Source organism: Camponotus floridanus, unplaced genomic scaffold (genome assembly GCF_003227725.1).
Source record: "Camponotus floridanus strain SB8 unplaced genomic scaffold, Cflo_v7.5 scaffold9, whole genome shotgun sequence".
In the NCBI taxonomy this organism is placed as follows: domain Eukaryota; kingdom Metazoa; phylum Arthropoda; class Insecta; order Hymenoptera; family Formicidae; genus Camponotus; species Camponotus floridanus.
The window spans coordinates 2,074,852-2,098,819 of NW_020229860.1; the positions used below are offsets into that span (position 1 = coordinate 2,074,852).

General features: G+C 32.7%; 1 protein-coding gene across 2 annotated transcripts in view; it reads left to right on the top strand.

The window, feature by feature from the left end:
* Positions 1–23,968, top strand: part of LOC105257546 (neurexin-1) — a 212,841-nt gene that overhangs the window by 99,729 nt on the left and 89,144 nt on the right. For both annotated transcript variants that reach the window (XM_025414874.1, XM_011268232.3), the window contains 3 exons: positions 6,637–6,780; positions 10,647–10,807; positions 20,642–20,668. In XM_025414874.1, coding sequence (XP_025270659.1) covers positions 6,637–6,780; positions 10,647–10,807; positions 20,642–20,668 — 332 coding nt within the window. The remainder of the gene's footprint in view (positions 1–6,636; positions 6,781–10,646; positions 10,808–20,641; positions 20,669–23,968) is intronic.

Consider the following 23,968-nt stretch of genomic DNA (forward strand, 5'->3'; position numbering starts at 1 on the left):
ATCATCATTTGTTTAGATCTTAAAACTTTGACTGAAAATTTAAAAATAAATTAATAAAATGTATTAATTATAATTAATATTATAATTAATATTATTAATATAATTAATAAAATTTATACCCATGGATATATTTACAAATAAAATAAATATTCTTTCAAACTTTTGAGTAAATGATCTTTTCTAAAAATGAATGAAAAGATGGATCTGAAAGATTGACTCTCCAAAAATCGATATCTTTTGAAAGAAACAAATTCACAAAAATTTATAAAAACAGAATATAAAATATTATTATAAACAAAGAGAAATATTTCGTTATATATTATACATTCTATCTATCATCGAGATTATATAATTATATCGAGATTATATAATTTGCCACATCACAGCAAGATTTTCATAATTTTTGTTACATGATGTACAGCCATTAAATCTTTCTGGGATGACGAGCTGAATATTTTTAATAGCCGAAACGTTTTGTGAGACATCTCGCGATGTCAGACGTTTCATAAAATTCTGACAGGAAAATTATAAGATGCGATGCGATGGTACACAGACGGATGCACTCGGAAAGTAATTTTCGCGTTTCTCGTTTGAAAGTTGAAAAGTACAATACATCATCGCGAGATTTCGCGGCAAAGCGACAATGTACCTTTCTCAAACGGAGCATCCCGATTCAAGCCGGACCGAGCGTCGGCCGTGCATTAAGACCCTCGGGAGTTTGCAGGCCGCAACGGAGCGTGCGATAGTAAAACGGCGGTTCGTATCCACCTTGGTAGTTTCCGGTGAGTGATGTCGTCATGTGTCGCGCCGACATGACGCAATATACATGCTAATATGATAGCTTTAGTCGGTTCATGAGGTGGATACCGGCAGAAAATGCCGAGATTCTCTCGCCGGATCTTTGAAATGGCTATGGAAGACGTCGCAGCGATTGGTCATTTCTCGCCCATGAATTTCAAGCGAATTTCTTTTTCTCGTCTTACTGACTTTAAAACGGCTAAAGAAAGATTATCGATTTATTAAAATTTCTCGCAATTAAAATACTTATTACCAAGACAATTACAATTACCATGACATAATATATACGCGATGTTATACAACGAGAACATTTTATATTGTATAAATTGCACTGATATGTATCTTGTGCTTAAAAGAAAGAAAAATAAAGAAAAATTCTGTTAGTTTTATACTAATACGATATTTAATTATTACAAACGTTTAAAAAATCATGAGTCGTAAATGTGCTGTAAAAATATACGATTTCTAATTTCGCGTTTCACACATTTACGGCTCTATAAAAGTGTTTAAAAGTATAAAAATTAAATTGTCAGTTTTCTTGATACATACGTCTGTCATATTCGCGACATAGGAAAAAGGTAGATACTTTCCTGGTCTTGGCTTTAATACCGAGAACTTTGTCTTCCCAACGATACAGATAGAAGATTTTATTGTTTTAAGGGATCTCCGCGGGCTACAATATTTTCTACAGTCTGGAACAAAGAGAAATCTCTGGCTATGTTTACGATGTGGGTTAGATTTCTACGCAAGTTGTAAAAGCAAACGAACCGGCTCTCTTCGACTGTAATTAAATCGGAGTAAACAAACGTCAGTTTGACGTGTTTATTAATATAAGTTTTCACTCCAAAAAAAGAAAAATATTTTTTTGTATGAAATTTACATAACTAGGTCAAAGAAATCAATTATTAATATGCAAATTAATAATATGCAAATTTACGTGTTGTACAACTTTTGGAGAACATAACTGATTTACTTCATATATTTTTATTCATATATTTTTATAACTGATTTATATTTAGTTTATTTTTGTTTAATATATATATATATATATATATATATATATATTTATATATGATAAAAAAATTCTTAACAATGAATTACATCTTTAATTTTTATGAGAGATTTGATTTTATCATATTTTTCAAATTCTGATAATGTTAAATTGATAATTTAAATTCTATGATCACTTAAATAATTAAATAAATTATAATTGAATTATACATATAAATGAATTATAAAATGAATTATAAATATAAACTATAATTGAATTATAATTGAATTTAAGGCAAAATATATAAATATTATATATAAATTATATATAATAATAAACCAAATAAATCATTTAAAACATTAATTTAATATATCGTCAGTTAGCTTTAATAAATATTACTCCATAAAGCTACTCTAAAGAATTGTATTTAAAAGCTTATCATAAATTATTATCATAAATTATTATCGTAAATTTAGCGAATATCTTTTGAAAAAACGTGAATAAAATATAATCGGTAATTAACTTTTTTAATCTCATTATATCTTTACATCAAATTTTGATCTTTCTTTTTTTCATTTATTAAATACTTTATTATTACGATTTGTTATGGTAAAGGATTGCAAATTGCTTTTGCCGAAGGCACTTCTCGCGCAGCAAACTGTTTGCGAGGATTAACTTGGTAATCCTTTAAATGCAGGCAGAATACGACGTGGAAAGATTCGAAAGTGGAGGAACTAAATAAATCGGACGACGTCCTTAGCACGCTTTTATCCGCGTGAGCCGTCGAGATTTATTAAACCTGTATATACTTCCACATCTACTGCCTTAAGCTCAAGCTTCGATACGGTTTATTTTATTCCAGCCTGCAAGTTCTCTGAAATTCAAACTAAACAAATGAGTTTCATCTGTTCAAGGAAAACAGATAGTTCTCTCTTTTAAAAGCAGATTCAATATTAGGTTAAACCATAATACACAATATTCATCTTCAATGTTTTGATTAATGTTTTAATATTCAATTTTTCTCTACGTTCTATAGGAAATTATATTATTTGATATATTTGTAACGAAAAATTTCAAGTAGTTATTCTTAAATTTAATGTAATTATTAAATTGGTAAATTGTAAATAAGAATTCAAATAAAATAGAGCAAATATTTTATAATTTAATATAAAACACACACAACAATTACATTTAAAAGAGCAAACATTATTTCAGAATTATTTCAGAATTACTTCAAAATTATTAATATTTTTCTTAAATATTTGTAATTTAATCATAGAACATATATAATGGCAATTTTATATGATAATTTTTTATGGTAATTATTGATTTAATTTACAGACTTAAAAATAAGCCTGAGATTACAAAAAGTAAAATATAAAAACAAAATTTTAAATTGATATCTGATAATATTGCGATCGTTACAATACCACATCGATACTTGAAGCATACTATTGGATAATGGTATTTTCCCTGTTTTTTTTGCGAATATATCATAAAGAAGAAATGCTTCCATCTTTTCAAATATCATTTTTATTAGTCACGTAATATACGATACTCCTTAATAAGATGATTTTTAACATTACTTTCATTTTTAACTCTGTTTAAATATTACGTCATACATGATGTACAGATAAGATTTTTAAGAATAACAACTTGCTTTTTTCTTCTTTTTCTTGCTTCTCGTTATTATATATAATTCAATATCTGAGGAACGAAGAAATGTGATAAATTATCTATAATATCGTAGAATTATGGTCGTAGAAATGAGTAGAAGGAATGCTGATCGTCACAGAGGATAATAATAAGTATATGCAATATAGATGTGGATAAGGTATTATTGTGATATGTTCATATCACATTTGCTTGCTTGCGATTCTTTTTGCGATCATTTAGAAGCTTATCAAGCGAATGTTTTATAAGGTGGTTGACACGTAATGAATAAAACGAGTTTTCAGATAATATCCAGTGGGTATTGCATTATATGATTCGCCGATTAGATTTCCAGTAATAAATAAAAGCGATTGAAAAGAAAAAAAGAGTTTCGTTAATTTTTTGTTGAAAAGTTTGAGTGAAAATTTGATTGAACGTTACTTTCGTATAAATTTTTAGTACAGAGTTTATAAAATATTATTGTAAATAAGTTATAAAATAATACTTATAGGTATATTAAAATTTGATTCTAAATTTGATAAAATTATTATACATTATTAACAATAATAACGAGAGATGTAACATCCAATACATCGTTTATGAATATCTTTGTAACTGATAAAGAATCGCGTGTGCTCTATGCATTTAAATCATTTTTCAGTCGTAAGGTGCGTTCCTTGTTTCACTCTGGAAATTTAATTCTCGGGAGAACTGAACGGATGCTTAGTTCGCTCGAGTAATTACGCGCGGTTGATGTTAATTATCCGGCACGTGCGTTATACGCGCGAGTACTGTAAAATCAGACGATCGATTTAGTTGAGACGCCAAATGATTCCCAATGGAGCAAAACCAACACCATTCTGCTGGATATCGTGTAATTATCTAGGCAGGATAGCGCTCGAGAGATGCCACGTTTTATGGTAATTGTGTTCATTGCCTGTTCCCGGCGACATCGTTCCGGGCAACTTTAAGGACAAGCTTTTAAGAAGATACCTCACAGTGTTTTTTAATCGCTTGTAGTTCTCAAACTGTCAATGTCTCTCGACACTTTTTCCTAGGGTAAGATCGATTTTAAAAATTCAGAAAATTCGAATCGAATTTAAGATCGCTAATCGTGACCATTCTTTTGCACAGAATCAATTTACTTGTCTGTATAAGATGCATCTGAGTAATCCAGAAGCTTGCTTTTCCTCGGTTAACGTTTTTGCTAACCTTTTATCGCGCGTATCGGAGGAATACGTTGACAAAGTTGCGCATAAATCGCAGCTAAGTACGCCTTAGCGCGGCCGATACACGCGCCTTCGCCATAATCCGTATTAATCGCCGACCATTCATTAGGAAGCCAGCAGTGGGTGCCGCGTAATTCTGCACCTGGTGCACTCTCGCGATCAATCGCGCGCGCGCGCACGCGTTCCTCTCTTATCATAAATCTTGCCACTAAACTGCCGCACGCCCATAGAAGACAATGACCAAGTAAGCTCGACATTTCTGGAGAGTGACTCGAATGAAACACGCGCGGCCATCGCATCGTCTGCGCGATCGAAGACGATGGGAGCACAGCTCCGTTTTTGCTAAGAAACCGCTACAAAACATTTTTTTAATTTCTTTCTGATTTCTAGTATCTAGAAAAAGTTTAGAGTTTGCATCTGCAATAATTAGATAAACATTTGCGATTTTAATAGCAGGAATTGAGTGTACTATTTAAGTATAGTAAAAAGAAAGAATTTTTAAAAATTCATAAATGATAAATAAAATGCAGTCTGTTTAACGGCTCTTATTTTAAACATATTGTATATAAGTATCATTCGAAATACGCGTCTTCCTGTCTAAATCCTCAGGAAAAATTAAATGGTCTATGAAATAGCTTGGATACCTTCGCTAAGCCCTCACCATTGTAAGCTCCTGAGGGATCGATCGTCTATTATCAAACATTCTATAGATAGAATTATATTGTAATGAAACGAACGTAATTTTCTTTTTCAAAAGTAAAAACGAAATAAATTATTTTTCATAAATTTACCGATATTTATATAAAGTGGACGGAATAAAAAATAAAATTTCGTTGATTTAAGAGCGTCAGAGCGTTTGCATTTTAAAAACTTGATACATCCTTTTCATTTTATTCACGTTCGAAACTTTCTTCCTATCTTCTATCTCGTACTTCCTAAGTGTCAAGATCTGCTCGTTTCGAATTCGTCATCGTTCGCGGTGTCGTAAACAGGTCCCGACGCTCTTTATCCGACTCGACGAGGATACTTAATCGGATTTCGAGATTCCGCTGGGGAGAGCCCTTCCGATGTCACGGACTCGCCTACACTGTTATTTTCCATTTTCCATTGTTATCGCGCGACGAAACAAAGGTAAGCTCGGTCGCGCAAAAAAGCCTCGTAAGATGGGTTTTAATGGCATTGGCACGTCGCCAAATCGCGCCGAGGCGAGGGTTCGAATGCACCGATTGAAATGTTCATTACCGCCGCAAATCATCCCGCCGATCCGCGGAAGGAAGGAAGAACCGGCTGTGTACTATATATCCGCCACTTCGTATCTCTTTCAGTTCGCTCAACTGCGCCAGAAATGAATCGCCGCGATAAATCCGCCCACGTCGATTTTTCTCTCGAGAGGCGCGTCGTTTCCAAGATGATAGGTTGGGATTCTCGGCGCTTATTATTATGATTCACAAACTTACGAAAGGAAACTTAGAAATCTCATTTAAGGAAAAAAATGAAGATTATATTAATATTTGCTTTTGGTTGTGCGTTAATTACTTGTCATATAAAAAATATATTAAGTTATGAAATAACAAATGTGTATTTATACATATTTCTATTTGTATAACAGATTGTCGTTAGAAAATAATTATATAATATATGTACCTTATTAGTATAACAATTGATTATTGCAACATATTTTCATGCACATTATCTTATAGTAAAAACATCAATATTGTGTTAATTGTGTTATTCTTTTGTAACAGGATGTGAAGAAGATTCATTAATTTTAATGAAACATTTTTATCCTTTAATCTAACCGAATTTTCTTCCTAAGATTTTCTTGTGCTACTCCAATAAAGATGAAAGAAACTTTCTATTTATCTTTTAGTCCATGTCTTAGCCAATTCGCTAAGCGAGTCTATAACGAAAATTCGTCGCGATGAATTGACCGATTTATAGACCGGTGGCTCTTTTCTGTTCCAGACAAAGCCCCTTCGGAAGCGTCCTTCAGAGGGACCGAGTATCTTACGATAGATTTGAGCAAAGGAGAGCGGGTGCGCAGTACACAGGAATCTATAAGCCTTCAGTTCAAAACGAGACAGCCAAACGGACTTTTATTTTATTCCGGTAAGTACTTCCTATATCCTCCTTGTGGTGAATGACTTCTTTTGTCGATCATAATAACTTCCCTCTAAATGATTTCATTCTCACTTTAGTTGCCAAATTGAAAAAATGAAATAGTTATAAATAGAAATTAATTGGAATTGGAAAAAACAGAAAACATTTTTAATAACTGGCAAAAAGAAAAATCGTATAATCAACAAATATTTAATATAAAAATATTGAATGTAAAATCAAAAGCATGAAAATAATAATTGGAAATATGACTTGGAAACAAGCGATAAAATTGTTTAAATAAATTTTTAGTTCGCAGCAAATATTTTTACTAATAATAGAAATATACAGATGGTGATTAAATTAATATAACAAATTAATTCGGTATATATAACAGAAAATTAAAAAAAATATATATATATATATATATATATTTTTTTTTTGAATTTTCTATTCTGAAAATAGATAATCAATCGTAGAAGCACGATTAATCGAAAACAATTCGAGAGAGTCTACAATGGAATCGCATTTAATCGAGTGACTTACGGACGGCCGGATATCCTTGGAGAGAATGCGGATAGACAATGGTACCATCTTGGACAATGGCCGCATATTAAATCTTTGCAATATCTTCTCTCGTGGCGACATTATAGCCAATTAGAACGTTTCAGTGATTCGACTCTCGGATATGCGGCACCCAGAGAAATTTTCCGTCTCTCTTTCTCTCTTTTCATTTATCTATTCTTATTGTCCTTTCTTTCCTTCTTTTATTTTAGCAAGGTATGGTAATGGCTCTTGGTTGACCTCCATTAATCTTAATTTCGAAAATGTTAGCTTAGAATTTCCTGAGCAGAATAATAATACATTTCATATATGTCATTTCAATTTAAATTAACGAATATTAACTAAATTATTTATCCTTTTATTACGAAAGACAAATTTTATATCTATAATTGTTTTAATTATATTTACTTTAATGTATAATTTAAGAAATATATATTATAAATAATTGGAAAAATTTTTTAACTTTGCGCTACATTAAAATTACACATTTATCTTAACACAAATATAAAAAATAACCGTTTTAAATGACAAATGTGTTACAAAAATTAAAAACTTTTTATAGAAAAGCAGCAAAAAATGAAGAGAGAGAAATTGCGACATCTTATTATTGTCTAATTAATTTCGAATAAACCTTAATAAAGCTTCAATTTGGATTTAAAAAATTACAAAAACCTCTGCAAAGATACATATATAGATTGCGTTTGATCAACTTTTTGTTAGAAAAAAAATCAAATTGAGCGAAAAGCAATCAAAACGATAAAAATTTGATTCTACACTTTTTCGCGTGTGATCTCAGATTTCTCAATTAACTCATTTTTTTAATTATAATCTCGACGGTTCGTTTGTAGTGCCATATCACGATTTCCTTCATCTTATACTCCAGATGCATACTCCACACGCATACCTCCACTTTATGGCATACTTACATAATGAACGGTAGGGAATCAGCGCAGCCAAGACGGCAAGACTGCACCATCCGCAGTAAAAGGAGGAGTTTGCACCTCCGCTCTGGTTACAGCGGCAACTCGAAACCTATATACCGCAGCCGCAATGCCGTACCACCCATACACGATACACACACACACATATGCATACACACATGCACATACACTTGTTCCTCCAGCTTGCATCTCCTTGCGGCACGTTCGCACCGGGCCGCTCATTTGTTCTCGAGATAAGCTGCAATACAGCCGCGACCGTGCATTTGGATTACGTATTTTCACGGAGGATAATCGTCGTCGCGCGATTTTACATTCTTCAAAATCGCGGTGCCGCTTCGCGAGGGAATTCTCACGCGAAATAGCTTCCTTCGAAACGATGTCCGACCATCTCCGTCTTTCGCTACTCGCGCTCTCTATTTTAGACTGGTTCGCGTGGCGAACCGCGGTGCGTTAAATCCCCACCGAAATTATTTCGCCCGCTTTCGCAATAACTATCTGCAACACGATCGTGTAACGATGTCTCGAGGAAATATAACGAAGGAAATATGAGGATATTTCGTTCGAGGAGCAATTGGGTAGAATATACAACTATAATTCATACAAAGCTAATTTCAATAATACTGCTAGTTGCTTAATGCTAATTGCAACTATTATATTATTGCTATTTAATATTATCAGTATTAAATATCAATATATTTCTCACTTTAAATTAATAATTAATAAAATTCGTATTCGTATTAGCAACAATATAACGATTATCTCCAACTTTAAGAATTAGCCTTGTCAATGAATAAATACTTGCTGAAAAACGCATTTCGGGAAAACGTGGTGGTTCACACATAGGCATCGTTTTAATCAATGTAATCAATGTAATCTCGACGGAAGCTCGCGCTACCGATTCCTCGTATCCGCTGCACGAGCACTACGAGTAACGCGTGTTATCGCGTTTGTTTTCGGGTAGCGATTCGCGTATCGTGCAAATAAACGGGATGCGCGATAGTTACGCGAGCGAGGAGCGCGATACCGCGCGTAATGCACTTACAATTAAGCGCATGCTAATGCGCCGCGCCGGCTGCAATTAAGTCCGAAGTGCCGTCTGCATCTTTTATGCGCTCCGGTCTCCGGTCGCCGTCCACCCTTCCTCCCCCCCCTTCCTTCCCCCGCCAGATAATTAGTATGCGGTCACGGCCCGATTTTAAAGCAGTTGCGGCAATATCCGTCGTTGGCGTTTGCGAAATTCACGAGGGTAATGACACGCCCGCGCAACTCGCTCGATGCGTCTTAAGTTTCCTTCCTCCTGTCCGCCACAGCGAGAATTATGATCTCCGCTTTATAGAATTGATGTCTCTTGCATTTTCGCATCTTTATTATTCGCTGCGTGTCCCGTGAAAGGAAGAAAATTGAAAATGAATAGAAAAATGCTCGCCCACACAGGCGATCCCTTGAATTTCCGCAAAATCAGATGCAATCAGATGCAATAGAATAGAATGGAAAAAAAAATAGAATATTGCATATAAACTTGTTTACCAAAACTGCGCATATTAAAAGAAATTTTCACAGATTTTTATTTACGCTTTCTATTTACTTTTATCAGGAAAATAAATATAAAAATAATAAATGATTCTTCGCTTCTTATAATACTTTACTTCCATTTTTCTACGAGAGAGAACAAAATCGCTTCTAATATATTAATCTAAATGGTATCTGATATCAATTGTGTACGTTTTTCCCTTTATATATCGCTGACATTTAATCGCCAAAGTATACTCTCTATCAGCAAAATCGTCTTAACTCTCCCAACTCGTTACGAACCGAACGGCATAATCCGCGAGGATTTCCAGGTGAGGCTGGCACGATAATTATTAACGACAATCGCCGGACGTTTTAACCGGTCGCGCTCGGACACTAAGTGCCCCGAAACTAATGGTTAAACGGTCGTAATCGATTTATACGCATCGCTTCGCGATATAATCCGGCGAGCTCGACGAAAAATGGAGCGAGCGAGGGTAATCGATGGACGCGATGTCGCCGTGGGGATTAAAAAGTTGCATCGGAATCCGCGTATGTGCGTTGCAGATTTTATTTTTTTTTCTCCCTGCAATGCGTACGACGTTAACGCGTCAAAAGGGATTGCGCTCAATGGACAGTAATGTCCCGGTCGCGTCAACACAGATGTCCGCGACTAAAACGATGGTCCGTGATGGACCGAAACGGGAGGCTGAGAGCGTTTCCGACCATCTCGCGTCGCGACCACTGTCACGTTAATTCAATAGCGCGTTTTATTTCCGCTTTCGAGAGCGAAGTAAGGGTTTATTTGCGCTCGCACTCACGCGACACTCACCGTGACTTCATTAGTCTCGTTTTTAATTACAGGTGAGGGAGATGATTATCTCACCGTGTCGCTGAGAGACGGAGGCGCCGCAGTAGGAATGACACTGGCCAAAGGAAGATTGGATCTGCACATAAAACCTGTCAAAGTGCGATTCGATGATAATCAGTGGCACAAGATCGTCGTCCACAGAAAGGTCCAGGAGGTAAGGATCATATTTTTTTTATGTTTTATTCGAGCACTCGTTGAAATAAACAGCAAATTATTGATAAATTTGACATGTGGAAGTGAGTTTCATTGAGATAGACAGAAACTTGTAATGGTATTCAGGACAAGCGTTTGATACGCTTAAATCTATGAGTATACATAGCAATCCGGTCTGTCTTCCAACTTTAAATATCCAATTTTAACGACCGGAGAGTGGAAAATCCGATACCGTCCGGACGTTAAAGGCGTTAAATTTTCACACTGTCGCGATCCAAATGGATCAATGAACGGACGTGAGAGCAATTTCGTTAATGCCAGTGAGTATACACCAACATTCATCATGCATTACGCATAGTGGATAGAATAGATAACGCAATTATATTTACGCGTCTCCATTGCGCGCGAGTTTCGCGAACTGCGGCATAACGTGAGTTTATCGGTTTATCATCGCCAAAATATCGGCACCTCTTGTTAAAGTGCGTGTTGAAATTTGTTGCAGCAATTATAGTGAGCTAATATTTGTGCCGAAATGACTTTATACGGTGATAGATTGCGAATTAAAAACATTATATGATTTACTTGCGCGTTTTTAGCGCAAACAATATTTAAAAAGAGCAATGTTGAAATATTCATTAACAAGTACGATAAAATAACGAATATATATACTCTTAATATTATATAATATATACTATTATCGCATATTCAATTTTTTAAATATTTCCTTTTAAATATTCTTGAATTAAAAATGCATGAGTGAATAATGTTTTAAATTTACAATCGCTATTATTATACAAATTTTCATATATATTTATTACTAATTATTAATAAACATTGTCAATATTGTTTGTACTAAAATTATCTAATTCTTTTAATTTTACTTATACATTTTATTATACATTATTTTATAAATGTGCTTATATACTATTTATATATTTTAATTATATAAATATAATGATAAGAATTCGTATGTACAAATATTTATATATTTACATACAAATTAGATAAAATTAGAAAGGAGAAGATACAAGGAAAGTTAAATTACATGATTAAAGTTAACCGAATGGTAGAGGCAACCGTTGGATATAGATACGCTTCGTTACGCGGTTGTGTATAATGTACCTCGAACAATGGCACGAAAATAGCGTCGCACAGCCGAATGCGTTGAAGCAATGAAAGAGCTTAAATTTATCTCTCTTCCATTCAAAAGCTATCGTCTTTATTGTTTGGTCGTTTACAAAATACATATTGTTAAGAGGAAATGCGCGATCACAGGTAAAAGATCCCATGATATATGTTTCTCACTAGACACTTCCTGCAGAAAGCTTAAAAATTTAATTTATTTATAATTAAATAATTTAATTTTTATAATTTAATTTATTTCTTTTTTTAAGAAAATTATTATTTTATTTATTTCATTTTTTAAGAATTTTATTTCTTTGTTTCTAATAGTTTAATTTAAAAACCTAGTGTCTTGACATTTCTATAAAAAAAAAATGACCCAAAAATTGGAGTCCTCAATTCGAGGGCAATACGTTCAATGACGACACACATGGAATTTTCACAAGTTATGTATTTCTACGCTTCGTTATCTCTTGTATCAGGAAGAGGACGGACCACTATACGCGGCAACAATTTAAGGGTGGCGGATGTGTAGCGCGTGAATTGGGTCGAGAATAGCTAATGTCCGTCGCTGTGCTTTGGATAATTTTCCCGAGCACACGTTGTTCGTTTGAGTCACTTCCGCAGCTGTGTAAACGAGAAATCGATTCCCGAGCATATGCCGAAGGCTCGTCCACATCTGCGGCGAAACTATGGCAATATTTACCCGACATCGTAATATAAGGATTTCGTATGTTTCTTTCGTGACGCGTACATTTTTAGTATCTAATATATATGAATGTTACTGTAAAGTGTTTTTCAAAATTCTGTCAAAGCGTCACTTCTAATCAGGCGCGTTTAAGGCATAATTAAAAGAAAAGACTCGTGTTTCTCACCAATCTGATCCTTAAAGGCACCGGCGCTCGCGTTCGCCAAGAAACCTAAATAAAGGGCTACGGTGATTTTTCTGTGATCTCTTGATTGTAACGATGTGAATGAATCATTAAATAATGTTAATGAGAAATTAATCTAACCGTGAATAATCACGAAGGTGTACGACACTTAACCTACGTTCACAAAAGCATTTATTATTTATTATCGCGCTCCAGTTATCTCTTCACTTATGCGATAAATGACGATATCTTCCTCGCATGGCGTTTCAATATGCATTGCACACGCATATGCGCACCCTGGGTAACGATCGTATCCCTTGCTACATAGCTAGAAACCGACATGTTTGCGACAGTTCAAAATACCAAGTAGTTGTGCTCATTTTAATAACGAAGGATAAATATTAAATTGCAAATACATACACGCACATAACGTGTAGGTGTGCCGGCAGAATTCCAGGCTCGTTTACGACGATATACAGTACGCAGTACCTCACCATAAAAAAACATAAAAAAAGGAGCATTTATATCGCGTGAAGCACGCACGAGGCGTTCGTCCCGCTTTTTATTCGATATTATGTGTGTGTCGACTTCGCGGAAAATGCTGACCTCGACGTGATACCGACGTGACCGTTTATAGAACACGAGTATGGAATTATTAATAATGCGCCGCAGGTGCACGCGGTGAGCACCGTCGAATCGTCGTGTCATTATGTGTGTGATATTAAATTTTAAGAAATTACCGCGCCACACGTTCCGCCGAATGGGAAAACTCCATAATTGGGTTGTATTTAACCAGACTATTTAACTAAAAAACTAATTATTTTAAAGCTATAAACAGTAAAAATTTGCTTGTGTAATTTTAATTTTTCGTGTTTTTAGATATAAGATATGGAAAATGATATTCTTTCTCCTTTTCTCTATTTCTTTTTTCCTTTTTTTTAAGAAAATCGATTTTTTTATTGTTAGCTTACAGCTAATAGGAACAGATACAAATTTCACCACATTTGCGTTAATTCGACATCCGGATAATACATCTTAATATTAATTTAAATAATAAATATATGATAATATTTTTTATCTTAGTGTTTTCATGCATATATTTCAATTTTCAAGCTGAATGGCTGCGCGTAAAAGGAGGTCGTGAGAAATTTGTGTCGTGTTTTTAATAAATAGATACTCGGCTCCGTGAATGTGAAAGGGAGGTAAGAAAAATATGCGTCTCTCCGTGAGATTAATCGTCGTTCTCCATCAAACGAGAATTCTTGCCTGACACTTTTCAACCCTTTTACGCCGCGAGCATTCCAGTGGCTACGCACTTGCCAGGGACATTCAAAGAACAAAAAGGGCCCCGTTCATCCTCGAGAGTATTGTTCTCCTTAGATCAGTTACTGTCGCGGTACGTGTAAAGGTTAATACCGTCGTGGACAAAGGGATGGGGATGCAGAAGGGTTAGGAAAAGAGATTGGATGTCTAGACACCTTTATTCGCTAGCTAGATTGGTGCCCCCAGGAGGTTGCGAGCTGCGTGGATCAACTGTAACCATAGATTGCCTGTTACATGTCACCCGCGAGGGTTTACACGTGTCGTGTGCCTCACACATGGACACTATTATCCCGACGATAGTTTTAAACATGTGATGCCGCACGAGCAATTTGTTAGTACATAATAAAAACCGAATGTAATTATTTTACATGCTAATATTTTTATAATACTAACAAATTTCCCCCGTGGAGTTTTCACATTGTAAAGTTTCCTATATATATATATATGCAAAAAATTAGCATATTATATACTCGAATCACATTCCAGAATTGAGCAAGTGCGATCAGATCACTATTTTTCATACTCACTCAAGAATGTCTTGAATTCGGAAACGGAGAGGAAACTGATTGTGAGATCCGGCTGACTGACGTCACGATGACACGCACGAGTGCATTTAATGCACGGCACTTCGCGGTAACGTTCGTTAGCATCGACCAACACGAATACTCTGATGACGTTCCGCATGCGAACTTCTGAGATTTCAATCGATTACGTCGCCCACGACCGCCATAAATTAAGCCCTTAAATGCGATCACCCGATTTCCATTTTCGAGATAAGTTTTATCGGCTAATGTCACGTAGCTTTTATTAAATTTAAGATAATGCATTGCAATTCACAATCCTCTATAAAATAATCGGGAAAGAATACGATATCATCTAAATCTAAGATTTAAATGTTCTTTTATCTCCTGATAATAAATAAGTTTTATCTCCCGATCACTGCCAATCAAACATTACAATACGTATCAATATCTATAATATTGCATCGTATATATCTGCAATATTTTTATTTGTATATAGATGCAATTAATTATTCTTTAAAAAATGTATAAAAAAAAATTTATAAATTATAATTGTACTAGTCGTATTTCTTGGTTTTTGCGTATTGGTATATTTTTCTGCATATCATGTTGTAACAATCAGCATATAATATTATATATTTGCATCTATTATTTTTAATATTTTAAATAAATTGAGTAAATTTAAATTTTTTAATAAATATATCTTTGTAGAGGAAAAGTATCTATAATTTAGAAACTTACAGCTTTCAAGATATTGTCGAAATATATGTCTTATTGGCAAAGATATACAATATATGATTTTCTTTTCAATGTTTTCGCTAATCTGTTAAAATCTAAATAAATAAATTTATTCCAATTATTCTATATAATCGAAGGTATAATTAGATATATAAAACGTAATTATAACTTCTGATATATAGAGCAAAAAGCAAAATCCGATTTACACTTGACATTTAACACGAAGACCGATCAAGAGAACGCGCTCGTAGTTAATTTTGAAATCCTCAAAGGACCAAGCCCGCAGTATGCCTCGTTTTGAAGAGAGGGAGAGAGAATTCACTAGACCTCTGACAGAAAGATTTAACACCATATCAACTCTGAATTTTATCCGCTGCATACCTGCGAGTGCAACCCGTTCGTTCCGTGCGTTCTTCGTAGCAACGAAATCTCCTTGCTCTTACGTAGTGGCGGAGGCGGATCGCACGTCATCCTTCGTATGTCACTAGATCACTGGGTGTCTTTCAAGCATGAGTGCTTTCATCTCCCGCTTTTTCGTGACGAAAAGTGCACCGACTGGAAAATTCAGTTTTGCGTTAGCAGATATATAAGGTATATCTCTCTCAAGAAATCAAGTATATAGGAATATATGTAATCTTATGTAATATTGAATTTACATTTTTTATATGTTGATTTTAACGGAAATTTATATATCTAACATTGTTACATACATGTAAATTTATAATTACATATTTAATAAAAAAATTATGAAATAATAAAAGAGTTCTTGATATATTATAATTTAAGTTATAAAATATAGATAAATACTGCCATAAATTATTAAATTATTCACAAATTTGTTAAGTAGTTATTTAAAAAATTTATATCTTTTATTTATTTATAAAAATAACCATGTTTTAATATAGAAATATTATTTTTATATTTTTTTTATTGGCATTAAAATTTTGAATGCAAGATGCAACAAAAAATTTTTAATCGATTCAATTTATTTAAAAAGTATTATCTAATTTCTTATATTAAAATTTTTAAACGTAACTTTTTTTCAAAATTTATGTGTTGACTTTTTTCTTTATGTAGTATACAAAACAGTTTATAGTAATTGGAAAGTGTGTGTTTTGACAAAAATTCGCACACAATCTACTTATTGTTAGATTCTTCTCTATATAGAGAATTTATTCACATATATATTATAAATTTGTCTTTTAAATTTCTATATAAAAAAATATAATGAATATATTATTCTTTGCATATTAAAGATTTCATCATCTAGGGATGTAAATTTCACAGGAGAAATATTATTCTTTAAAACATTTTAAAATTCAAATGTTATATATAGGAGTGCAACTTTTGTTTTTAAGAATAATATCTATTTCATTTAATATCTCATCAAAAATAAATAAATACATATATTTTTTTATTAGTATTCTATTAATATTCTTAACACGTGAAAATTACATTCCTATATGAAAAATTCGAATTATAAAGTGTTATTTTTCGTTCTTATAAAGTTAGGATTTTGAGAGAGATATTATAATACCTTAATATCTCTCGTTCTAATCAATATCTCATTTTTCGAAAAATTGGATATATTCTTTGTTATGAAACTTTCTACAATATAATGTAAGTATTTTATGTAATTTATAAAATTTTTAGAAACATATTCAATTTTAGTTAAAAATAAGTAATTTTTTCTGAAACGAAACTTTCTACTGCTTCTTCTTGAATCACTCAGTACAGTGAGCAATTCGAACAGCATATATATATCCTACCATAAATCAAGATTTCAATTCGTCGCCTGCCGGATCGAACTTACATGCGACGATAGCACCTCACTCTTCTCTTGTCACGCTCTCACGAGAGACTTCGAGAATTCACTATCGAAGTATGCCATCCACGATACGTTTGTTGTCATGATCGATTCTTGAAGGAGGAAACAGAGAATGCTCGTGTAATGATGCTCGTTGGATGCAAGAATATTTGCGTAAAGAGATTGGACGTTTGTGCGCGCAAAAAGGAATGCAATATGCCAACAAGAAAAAGAGTTGCTTGAGAATAGTGTTGAGAATTTCAAATGTAATTTGAAACCTAATAATAATTCAAATTATTAATTCAAATATTAATTTTAATTATTATAGCAATTCTTATATATATTTCAATTATGATTTTTCAAATTTTCAAATTTATATTGATAATAAAATATTATTTTTTAAATATTATTTCTTGTAAAATTTTTTTGAAAAAAATACACTTAATAAATATATGAAACACATATTAATGCGCGCATTTTTGTATTCTCGAAAACATGTTATATATACACAATTATGTATTATTTTTCTCTCCAATTGTTATAACTTTTTATTATAATACATTTATTAAAAAATTCCTCCTTTTTAAAAAGAAATAATACTACGTGAAATTGATAGTTCATTTGAATATCATATAACATTTCAAATAAGAGCTTCAAGGAATGAATATTATTCTTCGTTGATCTAATATTTGAAATATCCGGAAAGAGATCATCGTGCTAAATTCTGACGGAATAGAAGGATCTGCGATTCTTGGTTTGCGGAATGTTTGAAATACGCGATCTAAATCCGCGGCATTAAATCATTCTCGCGAATAAGAGAGGCTTGTAACGTGTTCGAGCGGTTTCCTTCCACGAAGATCATTTAATTCGTTACGTACGATTCAGCTGCGCAAACATTGAAACTCACCCGAAAGAGAGTCCGGAATGCCGGTTTCTTTGATATCTACTGGGGTGCAAAGTAGATCCTTAAATTCACGGCGTTCGATGAAAATCCCACCGGATCGCCACCGGGTCGCATAATGCCAATTTTATGTAAAACTGCAGCCACATTCAGTAGCGCATTGACGTAGATTTGATATCAAGAATATAAACTAGTCACTATAAATGTCACCTTATGTTTACTAAATGGGTAACTTTCGAATTGACATATCATCTAAATATACATCATGATTGTAATAATTGTATTCGTAGTCGAAAAAGAAAATCAAGCAATGAATGAATGAAAAATATAATTCTTGTTAAATCAATTGTTTCAGATATTTTATATGTATATATGTTCTTTATCTATATGTATATTTTTTTAACATTTAATTAATAATAATATTTAAAAATTAAATTAATAATACAATAAATTACATCATAAAATATATCATAAAAATAATAACTTCTTGTTGATTTATAAATTTGCCCAATTCTATGTAAACGCAAAACGTTAAGCTTTATAGAACGAGAAGCTTATTGAGATTATTGCAATCCCTTTGTCCTTTGACTATTTTTACTCAACAATACACGTACGAAATTGAATATTACAGGCTTGAGCCCGAGGGCGATCTAAATCGAGAGCTAATTAAGCAGATAGCTGATCAAAGCCAAACAATAAGCTGCCTGACCTGGCCTACCGAGATATTAACATAATGCCAAATCAGAAACCATTCGCAGCATCGGCTGCATCTGCCTCCGGAAGCTATTTACTTCATCTCATAACAATGCAAGTCCTATTACTGTAATGAAATAAATTTTAGTATTATGCTGACATGAAAATATTCAGAAAAAATTACACATATGTGCGTTTTCTAAAAAAAAAATAGAATATTATGAAATTATTATATCTTATAAATGCTGATATAAAATTATTCAAATTATTATATTTTATAATGGTGCACAATATTGCACAATTCTAATATATTTATATACAGGCTGAATATACGTAATGGTATATTTGTGTAAGAGTTATGTGCTTATTCATTAAGTTATAAAACACACATGCTGAGAGATATGCTCACAAACTAAGTTCAACAAAAGTGAAGCCAGATAGTCGTTGTAATAATACATAATAAAAAAGAAAGTTTAATTCGTGCAAATGAGTGTACAACGTAATTGCAGCATAATAATAATTTGATCCACACGCGATATAATCGTTAAATAAACGATAAAGAAGTTTGACGGAGATTGCTTGGTACGTAGCTCATTGATAAGTTTTCGCGCGATAATTAGAGCGAACAGAAAGACACGTATGCGTTTATTTTTCACGATCGTTTCGAAGCGAACAGCACAAAGGCAAGAGTTCGCTTCGTCACCGTCTTTCTCTTTCTAGGGCTGTTGCCCTTCTGTCAGTCGTTTAATCGCCACGTGATCAAAGGGATTCCTTAATAAGGCCCGCACACAGCCGCAGGCTCACAAACCGCCCGTGCTTAGAAAGCAAATGCACTTTGTGTCATACGCATGTGTTACGCGCATTGATGGCAGGGGTTTTAAACGAAATCTCTCATTTTTTTTTCATTATTCATTTAAAAGCAACTTTAATTTTAATTTTAAACTCTCTGAAAGAAAGTACTGTAATCAACGAAGATAAAATTGAGGACAGAAATAAAGATACGTTTCAACAAGAAAACTATTAAAACAAACTGACATTAAGTAAACAATGGTTTCTATTAAAATAGAACTTTATTAAATGTATATATTTGCTTGGTTATTCTTCTAATTAATTTTTTAATTATTTCCTGCTGCACCGAACGTTTGAAATAATATTGAAATGATAAATATATTATGATATATATATATTTAAAGTGATCAATCTTTTTCGCAAGTTTTAAAACCTCTTTTTTGAAATATTATTTTAAAAAAGAATTTCTAATAATTCTTTTCAAATTATTATCTTAATTAATAATTCCAATTATTACTTCCAAGATTGCAGTTATATTGTGCAAATATGTGTACCTATCATTCTTAAAAAAATTTTTTTAAAAATCAATTTTTATAACTTTTATAACTTTATTTAAACAAGATATTATTTAAATGATTATTTTTTAATACACTTTGCATTTAAAATTTGTATTATTACGCTACGTTATTATTGATCAGACAAAATTTTGGGATAGATCCCTGCGTTGAAAAAAGAATTCAAGTTCCAAGCTCGATTCCTGCGCATCGAAAGCTCTTCTTCGTGCATCAGACAGAGTCTCTCTCGTGAGAAATAAAAATTGTTTGAAGTTTCCGCGAACACGTAAAATACGTTTGTGCCTTTTTCTCGAGCGACATAGCCATTCGCGCATCAAAAAAAGTTCTTATGATAATCCAGAGAAAAAGTTCAAATAGCTCGCGAGCTTGCAGCGATCAGCTTCGTGAGCTTCCGCACGTAGGGTAACTTTTGAATTTCAATTGCCGGTGTCACATTCACGTAAAATATATACGGACATTTTGTACTGATCGCACGTTTATGCTTTCTGTTTCAGATCTCTTCAATAACCAGCTTCTGCAAGGTGAGTGTGTGATTTTTATTGTATCGCATATATTGTACGTACGTAGCTTTTCGATATCTCCAATCGCTTGCTCTTGAGAGCGTTGCAAAAAAACAGTGCACAAAAGAATGTATTGCAGTCATTTCAATTGGATTTGCACCATTTAATTAATTACTCTCTCTCTGTGCGTATTTTTTTACACAAAGCTGTTTTTCACACGCGTTTACTAATTGATATTAGTTTACTTGAACAAACAGTACTTTATTTTTCGTTTCAATTATGTCCGTAACATGTTTTATATCATCACAATAATCTATATTATAGTATATTGGCAAAACCAGCGACAGAGAATTGTTTCGAAAATAGAAGTCAAAGAATCCGAGGAAAAGTTTCATTAAATAAATAAATTATTGTAAACTTTATTTAAACTTATAAATAGCTTATCTAAACTTTATTTAAACTTATAAATTACTGTAACTTTACAGAAAAACATTAGAATCCCGCTTGGTTGAATTGTTTTCTTCTTGCTTTTATTCACCGTGCCTTCTATGTACAATATATATCCTTGTTCCTTCCTGTCAAACCTTCTTTTTGAGCAAGTTGCCTGCATTTCCGAGAAAAATGCCAAGACATTTTTAACAAGAATTCATCCATCCGTTTAGATCCTCCGGCCACGTTCCCTTATTGTTCCACTCATGTTCTACGATGGCATGCGGGTGATCTCGAGATCTCTCTATTCGAGTCTCGTCCTCTCACCTAAGCGTTGTTGTCTGGCTCACTATGTTTCCAGACGGAAGGAAAATCCTGTGTGAATTTTTTATTGAAAGTATTTTCACAAGAGCGGCATACAGAAATAGATTGACAAATGTTTTTGCATTATTTATTTTAACTCAATTCCGTTACATTCTAAAAAACCCAAATAGTTTTTGGCTTGTAAATGATGTTAGCTTTTCGAAACATATTTTCGATATATGTATAAAAAATTATATTTAATAAATTACAATAAATAAGAAAAAAGATATATTGTAAATCATGAAATTAAATAGGCTGTTAAAAGTAATTTTTTGCATTTTATATTTTTTATTAGAATATTATAAAGTGCTCATCAACAAACATCTCTCGCTCACTTACACATCGCTCTCTCATATCATTTAAGAAAACCGGAATACTATAAACGCCTCAGTTATTTTATATAATATTTTGTGAGTGGAATAACATTCCAATAAATGATGAATTTTCTATCGTCCGTCTGTTTTAAAGAAATATACCGTCGAGTTCGAAGAAATGGCAGAAAAAGTTGCAGCTGATGCATCTAGTCTGCACTTGACTGCTTTCACAAGCGGGGAGTCGGAAAAAGATTCTGAAATGCAAATGGGCGCGAAACCGATCGATTGCATAATTTACGGCGCGGTCCGCGAGCTGAAAATACTGACGTTATCACGAAAATTTCTTGTTACGTAAACGTAAATTACTTCTTTTAGTTATCGCTGACAATTTCCCATTAACTGAATGCGACCATCACATAAAATAGTTTACCAAATAACTCTTTTTAAAATAGCTTATATTTTTAACAATTTTATTGTGTATCATGTATTTATTTCATATGTGTTGTCTTCATGACATTAGCTCTAAAATTTAATATTATGTGTATAAAAATTGTGCATAGGAATTACAGATATGTAATATTATACAACACATAATATTATAATAATATTTTTATTATATAAATAGTATTTTTCTTTCTGTGGAAATATTTTCTTGAATCGTATAATCGAAACAGTCATACAAATAGATGATTCTATATTTCGATATCAGTTTGAAACGCAATATAAATGTAAAATGTATGTAAAATATAAATAGAAATTAAACCATTAGGTTTAATTATATTATATATAAAAATGCCCGTACAAAAAATTTTCTTCTTCTTTGATGTCTCATGTTACATTGACGCCATACTATCGTTCTAAAAGCAAGAATAAATCATTCATGATGCAAAAAGTAAAAGATCTCGCATTGACTCCGCCCGTCTCTTCTTTAGTGAGAGAGTACGCGCGTGGAAGTTTTCACATTTTCTGTCTTTTCACCTCGATGTTTGAATCTCAACTCCTCTTAAGGTTCTCGCGATGCTCCAGTAAATTCGATCATGACATTTCTCCCCGGTTTTCGCCAGCTTCTCGCGAATCTTTTTCCTTGTTTTTCACTCATTCCGCAGACAGCCTTTCATGGTGTCGGGTATAATTTACGATCTCGTTAAAAACGTAGAAATCATTTATTTTCGTCGTACGACATAATATAAAAGAACGATCGGTAAACGAAACCAGTAGCAAAAGAAATTTATTTCATAGCTTCCATTTTTAATAAGACGAATTGCTCTTTGTTACACGATAAAAAGATAAAAACATCATATTTTAAAACAAATATCAATTAAAAAGTAATACAAGTATTATGCATGTTATAAATTAACATTTATATCTCATTTTAGTATCGAATATTTTTAATTCATTTTATTAGGGTTTTTAATAAAAAAAATATAATAATAAAAATATATGTATATAAATATAATTCAATTTCAATTTTATTAAACTTACGTTAGATGCAAAAATTCAACGATTCTTACTTTTTTTATTATAATTGCCAAAGTTAATTTGATTACCCAATTTTTAAAGTCTTGGCTTTTTCCTATATTTCCTATAAATTCTTAAACAAATACTTTTTTTAAATTCTTAAAAACTTTATTTTATTAAATATTAAATTCTTCGAATTATTAAGCCTGCAAATTATATTATTATATTACATATATATAAAAAAAGAAGATTCCATCAACATGTAATTTCTATTTTTTTATATATAATTTTAATATTTATATTCTTTAACTATATATATTTATATTTATATTTTTTTTAATAATATTGAAAGTGAACAAAACTGTTGACACAATAAATATATTATCTTATATGTGTTACATTCACGAGATGTGAATATAAACTGAAAATTTATGGTATAAATTCATGAAACAAAAAAACGTTGATGATAACAAAATGCAATGCACTGTTGCGTTACTACAGACACGTACAAATGTGCGCAATACTCATCATCCATGAGCGGCTAAGTAGAACTCGCATCTGAATGTAATAAATAGTCTACTCCATCCCCTTGTCACTTTGTTCACTCCATATTCGTCAAACAAGGACCAGTATACCGTTCTGTAAGAGGGATGCTCTCGCGCGTAGGTTCCCTTCGGTGTGGGTCTGCGGCCCACTTTCTCGGTTGCGCTTATTGTGCCGCCCCAAATACATTGTGCGTGCAAGCGAGGAATATTTG